This window comes from Mercurialis annua, linkage group LG3 (assembly GCF_937616625.2).
Source record: "Mercurialis annua linkage group LG3, ddMerAnnu1.2, whole genome shotgun sequence".
Taxonomy (NCBI): domain Eukaryota; kingdom Viridiplantae; phylum Streptophyta; class Magnoliopsida; order Malpighiales; family Euphorbiaceae; genus Mercurialis; species Mercurialis annua.
The window spans coordinates 9,328,011-9,346,069 of record NC_065572.1 but is presented as its reverse complement, the minus strand read 5'-3'; the positions used below and the strand labels follow the sequence as shown (position 1 = coordinate 9,346,069).

The 18,059-nt window shown below is 32.8% G+C and overlaps 1 protein-coding gene and 1 long non-coding RNA gene across 2 annotated transcripts; one reads left to right on the top strand and one right to left on the bottom strand.

Annotated features, from left to right (window-relative positions):
* The first annotated feature begins 11,632 nt into the window (after nucleotides 1-11,632).
* On the top strand, nucleotides 11,633-13,021 carry LOC126674128 (uncharacterized). Its single transcript, XR_007639441.2, has 2 exons — nucleotides 11,633-12,298; nucleotides 12,634-13,021. It is a non-coding gene; the product is annotated as an uncharacterized LOC126674128 (long non-coding RNA).
* Nucleotides 13,022-13,681: 660 nt separating this feature from the next.
* Nucleotides 13,682-16,100, bottom strand: LOC126673771 (tubulin alpha chain-like). The gene is made up of 4 exons (XM_050368032.1): nucleotides 15,918-16,100; nucleotides 15,549-15,783; nucleotides 14,965-15,335; nucleotides 13,682-14,488 (listed from the first exon to the last, which is right to left on the bottom strand). The coding sequence occupies exons 1-4, from the start codon at nucleotides 16,008-16,010 to the stop codon at nucleotides 13,835-13,837; spliced, it is 1,353 nt and encodes a 450-aa protein (XP_050223989.1). The 5' UTR covers nucleotides 16,011-16,100; the 3' UTR covers nucleotides 13,682-13,834.
* Between the last annotated feature and the right edge of the window lie 1,959 nt (nucleotides 16,101-18,059).

Genomic DNA, 18,059 nt, shown 5'->3' with positions numbered 1-18,059 from the left:
ATTCTTTCTTAAATTTTTAAATTTTAATAAATTTGCGGGTTTATTTCAATTTTAATCTAGTCCGGATGAAAAATAAAAAAAATATAAATATAAAAACCAAACTACTGACATTTTATAATCTCTAAAATAAAACCAAATCAATAATTATAACATGAATCCGGAATTCATATCGTGCTCCATTGTAAATACGCTTGGTCTTTTTGGTCGGCTACTTTGTTTAAATATCAGGTAAGATGGGCAGCTCCTTCAACTCTAGACGATTTCTTCTTTCAGTGGATTTTGCTATCGAATGGCAATCATGGTAAATTTTGGAAGCTCATTTGGTTTTTTGGCGTTTGGCTTCTTTGGAAAGCAAGGAACAATCGGATCTTTGAAGATGTTAATGTTGATGTTCAATCCTTGGTTTTTCAATGCATTTGCAAGGCAGTAGATTTTTACAAAGCAAGGAATCAGAACTTTAGCTATTCAGGGAACGACGTTTTCCGATGTATTGATTTTTTTTGCTATGGCTCTGAGTAGCTTCTCTGTATTTGTTTTTTTTTGCCTCCCACTCATTTGTGGAGGTGCTAATCTACTTATCATTTATAAAAAAAAAATATAACATGAAAATTTCTAGGAACCAGTAAAACTCATTTTTTTGATTCATTTATGTATCTTTTTTGTTTGTTCAATTTTTTTTTAATGATGAGAATAATTTTCGTAAAAATTAAATTCTAAATAAGTATATTTCTTTAGTCAAATGAATTGTTGAATATAATTATATCTTTATATTCCTCGTCAGATATCCTTCACTCTTAGGTGTCTTTCTTGATCTGGCGAATTTGGAATGTTATTTTTCATCTTTACATCAAATTTCTTATTTAGTTGCATGTTTGTGATCGTATATCTTCAAAAATGTCGCTTTGGTAAGATGAGGAACTCTCTTTGCACCGAGAATGAATCTGGAATCCATATTATTTTTTTCAATTGCCATTTTGCTTGGAGGTTATGGTCTATTATTTATCAAAGTGCAATATAAGTTGGGAAGCTCCTTTTTCTCTTGAAAATTTCTTTACTCGTCGTGTTTCCTTACCGGTTGGCAAACATCAAAATCTTTAGAAGCTTAGTTTGTTTTTTTGGCATTTAGAATTTATGGAAAGCGAGGAGCAAACAGATTTTTAAAGACGAGATAGTGGATATTCATACAATGCTCTTTTGAACATTTGTAGAGAAATAGAGTATTACCGAGATCAGAATCATGGCTTTTCCTACTCTAGCAATGATGTTTTTCATTTCATTGATTTACTATGTAATTATTGCTAGTTGCAAGTTATATTTTTGATTCTTTTGTCATCCAATTTTTTGTGGTTGAGCTAATTCATTGTTTATTTTCAAAAAATTCAGCTGATCGATTAGGATTGACATTCTAACATATAGATATCCATTACTTTATATTTAATTAGTTAGTTATTTACTTAAGTTATAATTTTTTTAGTAATTAATTTTTCAAAAGATATACTACCTCTGTTTTTATTTAATTGTCCATTTATACAAAATTGTACATATTAAGAAAGAGTGTTTTTTGTCTTAAATTATAAGAATAAATACTAATATAACCCTATTATGTAATAAATGCTTTGTAAATTGAGTTATAGAGTCATTCATTAGGTAGGGATAGATTTGGAAGATAATAGCTAATATTATTTTAAAATTCTAAAAGTACAACTAATTATAGACAAATTCATTTGACAAAATGGACAATTAAATAAGAACGGAGGGAACAAAACAAGTTCTAATTGTGTATGATTATATGGTCATTTTGAAAGAAACAATTAAATTATACTTCCTCCGTTTTTTTTAGTTGTCCATTTAATAAAATATATTTGTCTTTAATCTATATATTGTGTCGATATCAGTGATTGGAGTCATAGAATATTTTAAATATCTATGACTCCATATTACAGTAAATTAGACATTTATTTTATAATATTTGTGGCCATATTACAGTAAAAAAATATTCTAAATTTTTAGTTTCAATTGATTGCGACCACATAATTATCGTTTAAATTATTATTTAGTAATATGTTCTTCATACAGCTATAATTTTATTATTATTCAAATTTTATTCAACATAAATAATTATTTCCTACATTTTATGGTACAATTGTCACATTTAATAAAATTTATAAAATAAAATACGAACACCACAAAGCAAGTATTACTTCAAAGAACTCTTATTTTTTTTGCCAAGGAGAAACTAAATGAGTCTACACATTTTAAGGATAGAAACATCAGCCATGTCTTCTAGCATGAGAGTACAATATCAAAAACAATTAAACTTCCAAAAAATGATTATAATCGTAACACATAATCCATAAAATAATATGCCTTCACATTTTCAAAAACAAAAAAAATCTAGTTTATATCTATAAATAATAATTGTCAGACCTATGTCAAAAATAATACTTGATGTTTTTTCTATTCTGTTTTGTTAGTTGTTCCACCTATTATAAAACCATTTATAAAAATTCAATACAAAAACAGGATTATCTGATACAATTTTGCCTTCAGCAATTACATAAACAATTTAAATGAAACGAACAACATCACAAATTAATGGTAAAGAAAAAAAAATTCATAACCTGATTCAGAGTATTGAGTCATTCAGCGACGGATACACTGTGTGGTCAAAGGGGTCACTGGACCCGCTGAAACATACAGAACAAATTGTATACTATTAAACATAAATAATGGTATTAGTTTAAATCCAAATTTTTAATATAAGGAAAATAAATTAAAACCAAATCTCCCACTAAATCAATGATTAAAAATAGACATACAATTCTATCATTTTAATTTTATTAAGAATTGAAATATTTTTTCAAGAGATCATAATTAAAATGCTTATTTATTTATTTTACAAAAAGAAATTTTTTACATAAGGAATTTAACAACATTACCAAATAAAGCATATTAATACAAAGATCTCACTAGATCGAACCGTTTGAGGTTCATTAAAAAGTGATGAAGCATACCAATAGAAAAATAAATGTATAACATACATTTTTTCCGATTGTTTCAGGTTTAATAAGCTTTCCATTCTTCTTGCGAGTTTTATGAAATATAATCGCTAAATATGGTGAATAACCATTTTCACCTCTTTTCATAAAATTAAAGGAGAAAATTTTAACATAAGTGAAATGAAATTAAGAATAATTGGAATTGAAACATTTATTACTAATCAAACTTGAATTCAAAGTCTAATCAAAGTATTTTGTTTTCAACTAATCAAACAACAAAGAGCCGCATTAGAGAAATTAAAGAAAAACAACAACCCGTTTGCTATAATCAACACAATATAATTGAAATTATTTTATTACCTCCTCAAAACTGTTGTCGTCGGTCTTCCACCTCCTACCGCCGTTTTGATTAACGTCGTTCCTCCACCTACGGTAAGGTTTTCTTGGTTTTTATGTTAGTTTTAATTTATATTTATTATTTCAATTTTTATTTTTATTTTGGGAAATTGTTAACCGCTGCCGTCCGGCTCCGGTTCACTGCCATTCGTCGCCCTTCAACGGTGAGTGTTTTTTTGTAATTTAAGTTAATTGTTAATTTATATTAATATTTGAAAATTATGTTAGATTTAATTTTAATTAGATATAGTTAGGTTATATATAAAATTAGGTTAGATATAATTATAAAAAATAGGTTAATTTACATTTATTTAAATTAAGTTAATTGAATAATTAAGTTAGATATAATAATTATATTAGTTTATTAATTATTAGGTTAGATTATTATAATCAGATCAATTTATTAAATATTGGATTAGATTATTATAATTAGGTTGATTAATTAATTGTTAGGTCGGAATATTATAATTGTTTTTTGAGAGATGAATATTATAATTAGAATACTGAGGATGTACGCTTAAAATCTGAGAAGACATGGGCAATCGGATGAGCGAGCAGTTCGGACCCGCAACTGGACCGGTGCGCCATACTGGAGGATGTAGGTCGGCCTTGAAACACAAGGAAGTATATGTATGTTAATATTTTTTATTAAATTTATTTTTCTTATTAGTAATTTTATATCCTAACTTAAAATTTACTATTTGTCTGGCAGTTTGAGGAGTTGGAGCGTGAACCGACTCTTGCCGAGTTGCTCCTCTGGATGCATACGCTGAAGGATGATCGGACGTGGTTCATTGATCAGAGGGTAAGGGATATGGATGAAAGTAAATTATAAGTTAAATGATTGTGAATTACAAATTTAATTTTATATCTAGTTAAGTAGTTTAATTGTAAATGTATGTGGCAACATTTCCTTTATGGTATGCTCATTTTGAAAAAATTATTTTTGCAGGATTTTTCTGAAAAATGAGTGATGTTCGTATTACGGAAAAAATGTTGAATTTTCATTATAAATTTAGATTTAAATATAAAAATTAATTCTATATAAAATCACCATCTTTACATATTTTTTTTATTTTAATCGCGTCCTTTAAAAAGTGTCAAATAAAGTCATCACCTTTTTCTTTTTGCAAATCTATCGCAAATGTGAAAATTCGGTGTAAAATAAATTGCTCCGTTTCTGGATGTTTTTGTTCGGTTTCAGTTTTATTTGTTTAGTTCATTGGCTCGTTTAAAACTTTTCAGTGTTTGTTCAAATTTCAACTTTACATTCTTGAAGATCTAAAGTTTTCTTATCATCGTTCGAAGTATCTTAGCAGCAGAACAGGTGGTTATTATTGATTGAGCGAATTTTTCATACTTGAATTCATCTTGTTTTTAGTCATCTATTAAATTTATATCTTTAAATTTTTATTATTATTTTCTTTCTTTTTGTATGTTCATTGCAGGGTTTCAATTGTTTTTTTAATATATAATGTAATCTACGATGTATTTCAACGGTACCATATAATATGTTAATTTTACCAATATTACTATTTTTTTGACAATAAAAAACATTCGCAATATTTTTATAAATAAATCTTTTAAAATTGTTGAATCGTGTGTTTTTTATTTTGTTGACATCGGCCCAAAAAACATGGTTATCAAGTGATGGGCTGTCAAGGAAGAGAGCATAATGGGCTGCAATGGGACCGGGCCCATATTAGCTATTTTTATTATTGCCTTTAGATTTTTAGCTGAGTTAGACTTTTAGTCTTACCAGGTTAGGGTTTAATTAAGTGTTTTAGTTTTAATTCGCTTCTTTTTCCTATTATTAGGGGATTTGTCCCTATAAATAGTGATTTTTATCAAATTAATAAAGACTACACAATTCATCAAAAAACACAAATCAAAGCTCAGGCTTTTCTATCTTAATCTCCGGATTAAAACCTTAACTTAGGAGTAGTTTGAAATCAATCCTGCTTAGATTCCTTAACCTCCGGAGCGATACTGATAATTTTAGTTTAGTTTGTTACTATTGTTCTTTTGTGTGACCTGATTGAAATTCGAGTTTCGATTAAAGCATCAAACCGAAACAGTTCCCATTATCAAATTCAAAGATTTGAGTTTGGAAGTTTTTCCTGCGAACATCTTTTGGCGACTCCACTGGGGACATGTTTATGGTTAGCACAAAAATCGGTACTAAAGAGCTAAAAGATATACACGCTCAATGAGTCGATCAAGCTTATTCGAAGGAAGCGAGACGCCATGAGATTTAGACTCTGATTTGGAAGCGATCATGACCAAGAGAGACAAGAACCAACTGTCGCACGAGGGAACTACTATACCTCCCACAGAAGGAAAATCGGTCGATCTCATAGTCAAAAATTTCAACCAATTCGAAGATAACGATTCGAGTGACGATAATCGTTTCCTATCCCCAAATCCTTCAACATTATCAATGGCCGATTCTATAACCATGAGGAATAAGATCACGCATGAAAATCGGCCAAGATATTATGAAGGAGACCAATTAGCGAGAGCCATGAAGACCGTACTTGACGAAAAAAATGACTGTTCAAAGAGAGATCAAGTCGGACATAGGAAGAAGCCTATTAAGCATAAACGGTATTATGTCAAAAGTCATGGCTCGACAAAACATCGCCGAGACTACCATCAAGATGGTTGTTCTTGGCTACACACCAACACGGATCGGCTCGCAAAGAGGGACTGCCGATCAGACGCAACCGATCAATCGATCTGGTATGAAGAACGATGCTGCAGATCACAGAAATGATGTGAGATACATGGAGTATTGTGTGGCCAATCACAATAATGCTTCAAGCCATATACATAATGGTGCAGTTGATCACAATAATGCTTCAAAACACATGAAGTATGGTGTGGCCGATCATTTGGCGGATCAAATCCAGACACCGAAAGAGATCAGCTCATCGAGCCATTTGGCCGATCTGATCAAAACACTGGAGATCACCTCGTTGAGGTATTTGGCCGATCTGATCCAAATGTCGGAGGAGATCACCTCGCCGAATCATTCGGTCGATCTGATCAAAAAGCCGGAGGAAATAATCTCTCTGAATCATTTGGTCGATGTGATCAAAACACTGGAGATCACCTCGTCGAGGTATTTGGCCGATCTAATCCAAAACGGAGAAGGAGATCAGCATTCGAGTTCATTGGCGGGACGACTACTTGAAGATCGGTCCGATATAATGGTGATCATCTTTACAAAGGAGATCAGATTATCAAGTATATTTTGTCGCGCCTTAATGTGAGATCAGATTGTCAAAAAGGCGATAAGGCATATGACTCATTTTTAAGAACGAATCAAGACGCTGGGGGGCAAGGCCGACTTGGTGTATATGGATGTCAAGGAACAAGTAATTTGATATCGCCGATCGAAAAGATGAAGAATGGAGTAAGCTCATTCGGCGTTCTGCTAGTGAGACATGATTATTTTGGTTCGCTAGTGAGACTTGATCACTTTGTTCCGCTAGTAAGGTATTTGATTATTTCGGAAACATGGTGTTCAAGATTATGGTTTTTCATAAAATCATAATATGACGGTATTCTTGTCGATCATATACTTTTTGTCGAGTCCAATCCGAAGTAGCCGAGTCCAATCCGAAGTAGGCTGCACATCGTCACGCGATTCAAACACATACTTGGAATAGATCATGACAAAAGGCGACAAGTCAGGGTTACAACCGCAAAAGGGGACCGACGTACCCTCCGTTGTAACAACGACCGTCGAGTTTCAGCTGCAAAAGGGGATCGACGCACCCCCGCTGGGACGACGACCGCATAGTCAAGCATCCGAACCAAGTGCATGGAAGGAGACAAATGATTATGTCTGCAACCTACCTCCCACTCGCCTCACACTATCACGTGTTGATTTCCTAACTGTACATGATTTGGCCTAAGAAAACTCCGGTTGAAGATCAGCCTAAGAAAGCTCTGGTTCTTAGAAAAAACACACCTGTCATGGTCGCACACAAGGTTACACCTACTGCGATCTTCAAAAATGGTACGACGACCATGATCGCCGACAATGGTTTACCCATCACGGATGTCAAGAATGGTAAATACAGGAGAACAGTGTTTGAGAGAATTTATGAAGTACGTTGCCCAATGTGCAAAACATGCTTCAAGACGGAGCAATATGTGTGCCGTCAACATTCGAAAACTTTCAAGCCAAAATCTGATCCGCTAGTGACAGTCACACTCGGGGGCAAGAGCCGATCATCCATAATGCAAAAATCTGATGATTAGTAAATACAAGTCGATCAGGGATAAAGTTTCCATACTTCCCGAAATGGTGCGATACGATCAACGAAATGCATTTACGAGCAAGACCCTACATGAGTGTTTCGTGCAAAGATCGACATATTTACTTAAGAGTGTTGTCAGCATAATCTTGTTGATCGATCAGCGGCCGATCATTGGTTGTTCACACTTGTGATAAAACGCAATGATAGGCCAAACAAGAGTGTGTTGTGCGACGATCGACATCTTTACTTAAGATTGTTGTGAGCATAATCTTGTTGATCGATCGGCGGCCGATCATTAGTTGTTCACACTTGTGATAAAATGCAATGATCGGCCAAACAAGAGTGTGTTGTGCAACGATCGACATCTTTACTTAAGATTAATGTAAGCATAATCTTGTTGATCGATCGGCGGCCAATCATTGGTTGTTCACACTTGTGATAAAACGCAATGATCGACCAAACAAGAGTGTTTTGTGCAAAGATCGACATCTTTAATTAAGATTGTTGTGAGCATAATCTTGTTGATCGATCGGCGGCCGATCATTGGTTGTTCACACATGTGATAAAACTCAACGATCGGCCAAATAAGAGTATTTTGTGCAAAGATCGACATCTTTAATTAAGATTGTTGTGAGCATAATCTTGTTGAACGATCAGCCAAACAAGCGTGTTTTGTGCAAAGATCGACAACTTTAATTAAGATTGTTGTGAGCATAATCTTGTTGATCGATCGGCGGCCGATCATTGGTTGTTCACACTTGTGATAAAACGCAATGATCGGCCAAATCCTTGCTCGAGAAGCTTAATGAGACGACCGGCGGTGTTTGAACTCAATGTAACCTACGAGAAGATCGGCGATGAGTTGGCTCGTAGAGAGGGCGTGATGATCGGCGACGGGATTGGCTCGGTGGAGACAAAGCGGCGAAGCTTAGGATCGGCAGGTGTATTTGATCGACAGAGGTCGTGGGCGTGAGGATCGGCAGGTGTATTTGATCAACATAGGTCGTGTACGTGATGATCGGCGATGGGTTTGTTCGGCAGGTTGTGGAGATCGGCGAAGCTACTAACCCCGTGATGATCGGCGAAGGCTTGCTTTAGGGTTTAATAAGAAATTTTGGAGAGTTTCCTTTTATAGAGTCCCAAAGTGAGAATGTTGAAGGATCATAAGAGGAAATAAATGCTTGGAGATGGGCCTCTTTTTAAAAAAGAACAAGCCTATGATTTAAACAATATAAGCTTGTTGGGGGCATTGTTGACATCGGCCCAAAAAACATGGTTATCAAGTGATGGGCTGTCAAGGAAGAGAGCATAATGGGCTGCAATGGGACCGGGCCCATATTAGCTATTTTTATTATTGCCTTTAGATTTTTAGCTGAGTTAGACTTTTAGTCTTACCAGGTTAGGGTTTAATTAAGTGTTTTAGTTTTAATTCGCTTCTTTTTCCTATTATTAGGGGATTTGTCCCTATAAATAGTGATTTTTATCAAATTAATAAAGACTACACAATTCATCAAAAAACACAAATCAAAGCTCAGGCTTTTCTATCTTAATCTCCGGATTAAAACCTTAACTTAGGAGTAGTTTGAAATCAATCCTGCTTAGGTTCCTTAACCTCCGGAGCGATACTGATAATTTTAGTTTAGTTTGTTACTATTGTTCTTTTGTGTGACCTGATTGAAATTCGAGTTTCGATTAAAGCATCAAACCGAAACAGTTCCCATTATCAAATTCAAAGATTTGAGTTTGGAAGTTTTTCCTGCGAACATATTTATATTTGGATTAAACGTAATTCGTATTATATAATTCATTTATCATCCGTATCTAAGAGTTGGCAGGTGTAGGTTTGAAGAAATTAGATTACCTGCGAACACACGATGAGACAAATAATGTAATGGGTTCCACAAAGCACGCAAAATCCTTAGAACCCAGAGGAATACGCCACGTGTTCACCATAACCATTCCATGATGCCACATGGATGCCACTGCTTTCTAATTTTAGCATTAAATTATAGACTCCCATCCCAATTAAACTGGATTTGAAATAGACATTAAACCAATATTTGTATTCCACTTCATCACTAATTATTTGCTCACTTTATTTCTCATTCTAAATTATTGAACTTTCAAAGCTCAACATAGCATTCCTCGTAGGGCAAAGGTTCGACCATCCCTCCGCCAGACGGTAGACTGCTTTAAAAAATATATTTCTAATGTAATACTAATATTATATTTAAGTTTCGTTAACTTCCGCTAATTATATCTCTATAAAAAAAATTAGCCAAAATATAATATGAGCTCTAGTGATATAATATAAATAAACTACTTATTGATTAAGTTGTAGAATATTTTATAGTCTTTTAATCTTCAAATTAGTTACTATTTGATGTTCTCATAATCATTAAGCATGACTATTTTATCGTCTTCAAAAAGATTGAATGAAGTTTATACTTTTAATTGAAAACATGAAATAAAAACAATCATGATAATGAAATAATTGGTCCTCTCCCTTTCGGTGTCGACTGAATATGTGCCCAGTGGCCAGCGTTCTCTGGTCATCAATTGTAGATAAAAAAAAGAAATAGTTGATGGTTGAAAATAAAATAAATTGAGATAATTAAAAAATTATATATAAAAAAACAACTAAAGACAATTTATGACCGGTTGTATTTTTACGTTGTTTACATTAATTACCGAGGGTTTCGGGGAAAACCTATATGGAGAACAGAAATTTTCATAACTCAATCATGTAGGATAAAATGATCAAAAAATTGACCTTTTCAAACTCTGCTTGTAACGCACTATAGGTTCAGAAAACAAAAAGAAAATGTGTACGAACAAGATTTCAGCAACAAGAAGAAAGAAATGGATTGTATAGAGAAACTCCTGAACATTTGGCAATTTTATATATGTTGATATTAATGGTGGCTCTTTTTCATTATTTAAAAAAAGATGAACCACCGGTTCAAGTACAAGATAATTTAAAAGAGATTCTCACACATTAAATTTAGTTTAGTTTGAATATTTAATTGCATTTGTTAATGTAAACTAATAGCTAATTAGTTTGATTAGTTTTACAAAATTTTATCTTTTTAAATTTTTTGTTCTTCTTTCTTTTTAGAAAAAAAATCTTTTTTCATCTTCATCTTTTAGAAGGTGGGAGAAAGTAATTCTTACGGTTTTAATCAAAAATTATACACTATTTATTTTATAGTTTTTACTTTTTAATTTAATAAGTTTATTAGAAAGTTTATCTATCGATTTGGATTTTATCATATCTGAATAAATTTGTACGACCTTATTTATAGATCTAACTTATTAAAATCTCATTGAAAATGATTAGAAATATTAGGCTTCAATGGATCGTCGGTCTAATTGGAAGAGGGCTAGATCAAAGCACATTTTCCAACAAAATAGTTAAGTTAATCTTACGGTATGCGTATCTAAATTTTTTGCTTTCAAATTAATTTTTATTTTTTGTGACTTGAATTGTTGCATTCTATTTAATAGTTTTATTTTTGACAATTTTCTATTTGATAGTTTAAAACTTGAAAGTTCACATATTTGATTTTTATTATATGATTTTCACTATTTGTATTTTTATATTCATCAATAAATTTTAATTAAAAAAGTAGAGTAGTATCCTATAAAAATTATTATTTCAAAACATATAATAATTATAAATATTGTAGATATAGTTTTAAATAGAAATATTTCAAATAATATATATATATATATATATATGTATGTATAAATTGTGTATGTGTATTATTTATATAAACTGTTTACTCAGATTATTTATGGCTTTATAGTTTATACAAATATAAAATTAGTAAATGATGCCACTCAATGCAATGAATAAAACAAAATGTTAAATGTGATTAAAAAAATCTAGCAGGCCTAATGAATCACTAATTTGGGGGACTGACGTGGCAATAAATTATAGAGCTCAAATCTTTTTGACGCTAACTAAACGCCAACGGTTTTTCTGCCAAATAGAAAGACTTCCATTATATAAATTCCCCACATCCACGTGTCCGTCTCACCAGTCAACCCCACCATCATTTTCTCACCATTCCTCCACGTGTCATCCATCTACACAACCAATAAAACGCATCGTTTTGAGTCATCTTCCTCCTATAAATACTCACTAAAATCAAAACCCTCTCCCCCTATCTCTGCTATTTCAAAACCAAAAAAAAAAAAATTCTAGATTCTGTTTGTTTCTCGAGAAAATTAAAGAAAAAATGACAGTGAAACCGATTCAAGAAACGCAATCTCATCTCGAGATTCAAGAAAAATCAGCGGAGATCATAGCTAATGAAAAATCTTTAGAGAATTATAAGTGGAGATCGAGGAGATGGTCGACTGGGGATTATAATCCAATCAAAAAATTAGGGATTGTTCATAGCCAAGTATTGAGGATTAGAGAGGAAGATTTACATCTTGGTGAAGATTTAATTAACGGATTATTGAGTACTGCCGTCGCTAAAGATACCCAACAGCGACAACAGCTGGCTTCGGCCCTTGATTTGGTGTTTTTAGCGTCAAGATCGCCTAATTTGCCGTCTTCTCCTCTTAGCGGCAACAAAACCACCGTCGTTAAAAGTTTAGCCTTAAAAGAATGAATTAAAGGTTTGATTTTCTTGGTTTCCTTTTTTTTCAAGAATGTAAATTATCTAATTATGCTAATTTTTCACATGTTAATTATGTTATATGATTTTCTTGTTACTAAAAATAAAATCAAGAATCCATTTCAAAATTTCATTTTGATAAATTGTATATATGAATTAAATAAACTGAATCTTTTAATCACGCACGTTTTTTTAACTTTGATATTATAAGTTAAAACCGAATCTAATATCCTGGAGAGAATTCGGGTTCGGATCCAAAGAACCCGGATCCAATTCTTGACAAAAGAAATTTTGTTAATTATTTTTTATTTATTTTAGTTTTGTTTGTTTTGGCAGGAAGATGAGACATGGAACTAGCTTAGAAGATGCAAAAGAAAGAATGATGTGAAAATTTGAGATAGTTTTAGAAGTTTGGGTGATATGGGTTTTTAACCTGGTTAGATGTTTGGGTGAAATGGGTTTCTAACCTGGTTAGATGTTTGGGTGAAATGGGTTTTTAACCTGGTTAGATGTTTGGGTGAAATGAGTTTTTACCTGGTTAGATGGTTTGGGTAAAATGGGGTTTTTACCTTCTTTCTTAGAAGACATTAGGATTGGTAATTGGTAAGCTAGTGAGTTGTAGTAGTAGTGAGATAATTTTGTCTTTTTTTACCTTCTCTTAATGTACAGTGAAGAAAGTTACCACTAGTTTAAAAATATGTGATTAAGTCTCTTGTTTTCTAAATGTTTGGGTTTAACTAATTTTTTTTTTATTACGTGTATAGCATAATTTTTTATTGCTATGGCAAACAAATTATTAATATTTGTTTCGTCTCAAAATATAGTCTATTTTTTTTTACAATTTAAAAAACATGATTAATTTTCTATATTTTTATCTTTTTTCATACTCCTATCAAGTATTAAGACTAATTTATTTATTTTAGCTAAGAGTAATTAAAAAAAAAAGCAGACTTTTAATAAACAATATGCCTTCAATTATTTTTTTACCAATGTATACCAAAATATAATAATTGAAGGCATTCGGTTACTTTGGTATAGACACGCATATTGTCACAATTTTTCATTAAAACAAAAAAGATGACAAAAGTAATTTAATACATTTTGAGTCTAGCTTTTGGATTAACTGATATGATTTTACCATAGAAGAGAAAAAAGGGGTCCACATTTCTTACTGGCTAAAATAAATCTGGAAATAAAGTGTTCAACCAACAAGCAATTTCCTTAAGCTTCTAAAATAAAATTTAAAAGAATTTTAATTCGAGTCAGAGTTCAAGTATTGAATATTAGATAAATTTGAACTTGATAGTTAGACTCAGACTCAGACTCAGATACAGAAAATTAAACATCCATTACAATGAATCTCATAGTATAATGCAAGAAAATATACTGTAAACTGCCAACATCTTCATTAACTGTAAAGGCAAGCTTCATAGATTTTTAGAAAGTAAACAACATAGTTAAAGATACTGATAAACTACAAGTTCATATAGCAAACCGACCAATAAGTCCATTGGCAACAAAAACATAACAGAAAAACCTAATAGTCATCACCTTCATCATCATCTCCTTCAGCAGATTCTGCACCAACTTCTTCATAATCCTTCTCAAGCGCTGCCAAATCCTCTCTAGCTTCAGAAAATTCACCCTCCTCCATGCCCTCACCAACATACCAATGCACAAAAGCTCGCTTCGCATACATAAGATCAAACTTATGGTCAATCCTCGAAAACACTTCAGCAACACTAGTCGAATTTGAAATCATGCACACTGCTCGTTGCACTTTTGCCAAATCTCCGCCTGGAACAACAGTTGGAGGCTGATAATTGATCCCGCATTTGAATCCAGTTGGACACCAATCCACAAACTGAATAGTCCTTTTGGTTTTGATTGATGCTACTGCTGCATTCACATCCTTTGGCACCACATCTCCTCTGTACATCAAACAACATGCCATGTACTTCCCATGGCGTGGATCACATTTCGCCATCATTGACGAGGGTTCGAAAGCTGTGTTTGTTATTTCTGATACTGAGAGCTGTTCATGGTATGCTTTCTCTGCTGAGATAACTGGTGCATATGAAGAAAGCATGAAATGGATTCGTGGGTATGGGACTAAATTGGTTTGGAACTCTGTTACATCCACATTCAATGCTCCATCAAATCGAAGAGATGCTGTTAGTGAGGAAATAACCTGCAGAAATCATAGCATTTCATCAGTTAATTAATGCAGCACAGCAATAAAAATGAGGAAACAAAACAGAAACAAAACGCTGCAACATAAGATTCAAGAAGTTCGGTGCTACATAATCTACCAAGGCCTAATTACTTTTATTGTTTTATTTGCAAACAAATTATATTCTTTATGTGAATACCAACATGATTGAGTTCTACAATAGTTAATACTTATAGCTACAAAATGAATTTCTAAGTAAATTCATTAATAAATAAATTCCACAAAATTCTGCAAAATTCGTATGAACCAAACACACTTCATGTTAATTATTTACCTTTTCTTGTCTGAATTCTACTCTAAAATTAATTTCACATGCAAATGAATTCAATTATTACTTTATGAGACATAGTACTAACAGCTAAATAAACAAAACATGACCATATTCATTTCTAAATCAATTCTACAAAACCCTGCAATTGTGTAATAAAAAGTACCTGAGAAATGAGCCTGTTGAGATTGGTGTAAGTGGGTCTCTCAATATCAAGAGATCTCCGACAAATATCATAGATAGCCTCATTATCAAGCAGCACAGACACATCAGTGTGCTCTAAAAGCGAATGAGTAGACAACACACTGTTATAAGGCTCAACAACAGAGGTCGAAACCTGAGGCGAAGGATAAACAGTGAAACCGAGCTTCGATTTCTTTCCATAATCAACGGATAATCTCTCTAAAAGCAACGAACCAAGACCAGACCCAGTTCCACCACCCACAGCATGAAACACCAAAAACCCTTGTAGCCCAGTACAGTTATCCGCCAGCTTCCTAATCCTGTCCAAACACAAGTCCACAATCTCCTTCCCAACTGCACATCACACACAAAAAACTCGATTAAAACGAGCATTAAACAACAATTTTCCAGGTCGTGGGTTCAATTTCCCCCCACAAACGCTAACTCTCCTTAAAATCTAACTACACAATTTCAGATTCATCAACCCAGTTTACTTTTAATTAATGGGTCAGATCTATTTTTGATAATTAACTAAAAAAAATTAAGAAAATGTTTTTTAGGGCTTACTTGTGTAGTGGCCTCTAGCAAAGTTATTGGCGGCGTCTTCTTTGCCGCTAATAAGCTGTTCAGGGTGAAACAATTGGCGATAAGTCCCAGTTCGAACTTCATCGATAACAGTAGGTTCCAGATCTAGAAAAACAGCGCGTGGGACATGCTTTCCGGCGCCGGTTTCGCTGAAAAATGTGTTGAAAGCGTCATCTCCGCCGCCAACTGTTTTGTCACTCGGCATTTGTCCATCAGGCTGATCGATCCCAACAAAAAATGAAATAATTAAACGTTACCCACAAAAATTAAATGTTACCCACAAAATTAAACGCCATTAAAACTTCAGATCAGCAAAAAAAACTAGAAAAATGCGAGTGATTTGATTAAAACCTGAATCCCATGTTCAAGGCAGTAGAGCTCCCAGCAGGAGTTACCAACTTGGATTCCAGCTTGGCCGATGTGGATTGAAATGCATTCTCTCATTTTTTCTGATTTTTTTAGAGCGGTTGAAGTTTTTAAGAGCGGTTGATTTTTTTTTTTGTTTCTGAGTGAGATTGGTTTTAGATTAGGGTTCGTGACTAGAAGGGGGGAAATATATAGGGGTTATTTTTGAAACGGCTAAAATATTTGAAATTTGAAAAGAGTGTAGTGGGCGGGATAATTTAACGGGCGTCAACTTACCGTTTGCAATTTGAATTTTTAGTTTTGGGGGAAATGGTGGCTAAAAACCCTAGCTAGCTCTTTTGGACTGAAATGTTCACTGTAAATGGGCCTTTGAAGAGTTTTGCAACATTGAATGATAATGGACTTAATAGTAATTTTAGTTGGCCCGATTCAATCTCTAGAAGGAGAGCTTTTTAATTGGGATGATATACATAAGAAATTAAAACTAAACTTAATCACCAAAAAAAGTCCTCACCTTTTAGCCCCTTTTCAGTTGCATCCTGACATTGCAATTTTGTCAGCTGCACCCTAATTCGCATTTTTGGATTTCAATTTCACCCTCAAAATCAAATTGGACTCTTTTTCACACGGGAAAAATTCATAAAATACATGATAAAGTACGTTTGAACTCTTTTCCACATAAAAAGTTAAAAATGGATGACTTATTTTCACTTTTCCAAATGGAGAAGAGATCAATTTAGTACTTGAGGGTGGAATTGAAAACCAAAGGTGCGAATTAGGGTGCATGCAGCTGATAAAATTGCAACGTCAGGGTGCATTTGTGTAATACCCCGTGTTTTCAAACTTGATTTGTCAGTTTGGTTATCCGTTATAAATTGGTTGTTTTCTTGCATTCGTTGTTATTTTGCATTTCAACATTTTTCTTATTATGTTTCGAATTTGATCCTGAATGGTTATATGTTAGAAGTAACACTTGTGATACCTTGGTTGTGTCTTTTTGAGTGTCTTATATATATGTATATATATCCCATGATCTCGTATGTGTTTGATGTTGATTCGATTTATTTTCGAGTATATATCAAAACAGCATTCACATGTTTTCCAGAACTGCCCTGTTTTAGTAAAATGTTGATATTTCCCAATTGAAATGTTGGATCAAACCCATTTTTTGATACATTGTTCATAAAAGTATTTTCAAGCATGAGTAAAATTTTCTCATTGTTTGGATGCTTCTAACTCTCAAAATGAAAATTATCAAAACCCATGTAAAGCCCGCGTAAGTTTATAAATAAACCCTTATTTTCATGTGAGCAACCCCCTTTTTTTTCCACAAACCCTAAAACGAATATTTTCACAGAAAATACACATTTCCTTTGTTCTAACAAGTCCGGATATGATTCATTACGCTAAGAACTTGATTTTTCATCATACTCGCAAGATCTACGCGATTTCTTCGTTGTGTTCTTCGTTGGTGGCTTGTAGATCCAATTGATTTCGGTCCAGCCCTTTGAACCTTGGGTTAATACATCAATTTTAATCTTGTTCATCATTCTTAGGTAATGTGTTTACTCCTAATTGATTTATGGATTCGTTGTTTTGTGATTTTGACTAGAAATGCATAATATAGGATTTTGATGGATTGAATTGTTCTTATTGATATGCTATGTTTAAACTACTGACCTTATATGATTAAATGATGGGTTATACATATATAATCTGATGTTATAAGTTTTTGTAATATCCCGTAGAATTATTAGTGTTTATTTTCGTGTGTGTCCAATTTTAATTGTTTAGGACCTCGAAAATAGTGAATAAATTCATCTCATGAATTTATAAGGGTGAAAATGTGGTTTGGAGTGTGTTTTGTCTTAAGTTTGACTTTTGGCAATTTTACGTGTTAAAAGTGAATTTTTCGATTTTTCACATAAAACCGTCAAAATAATTATTTTAATTATTTTTAAAGGCCCAAAAATATTTTAATTCAGCCCATATGATATGATTTAATGTTTTTGAATATTTGAGGAACTTGAATTTATTTTGCCCCTAGAGTTCGATTTATTTACAAAAATGTCATAATGGAAAACTTGTAAACAAACCAAACATGAATTAATATCTAGATATTTCCCT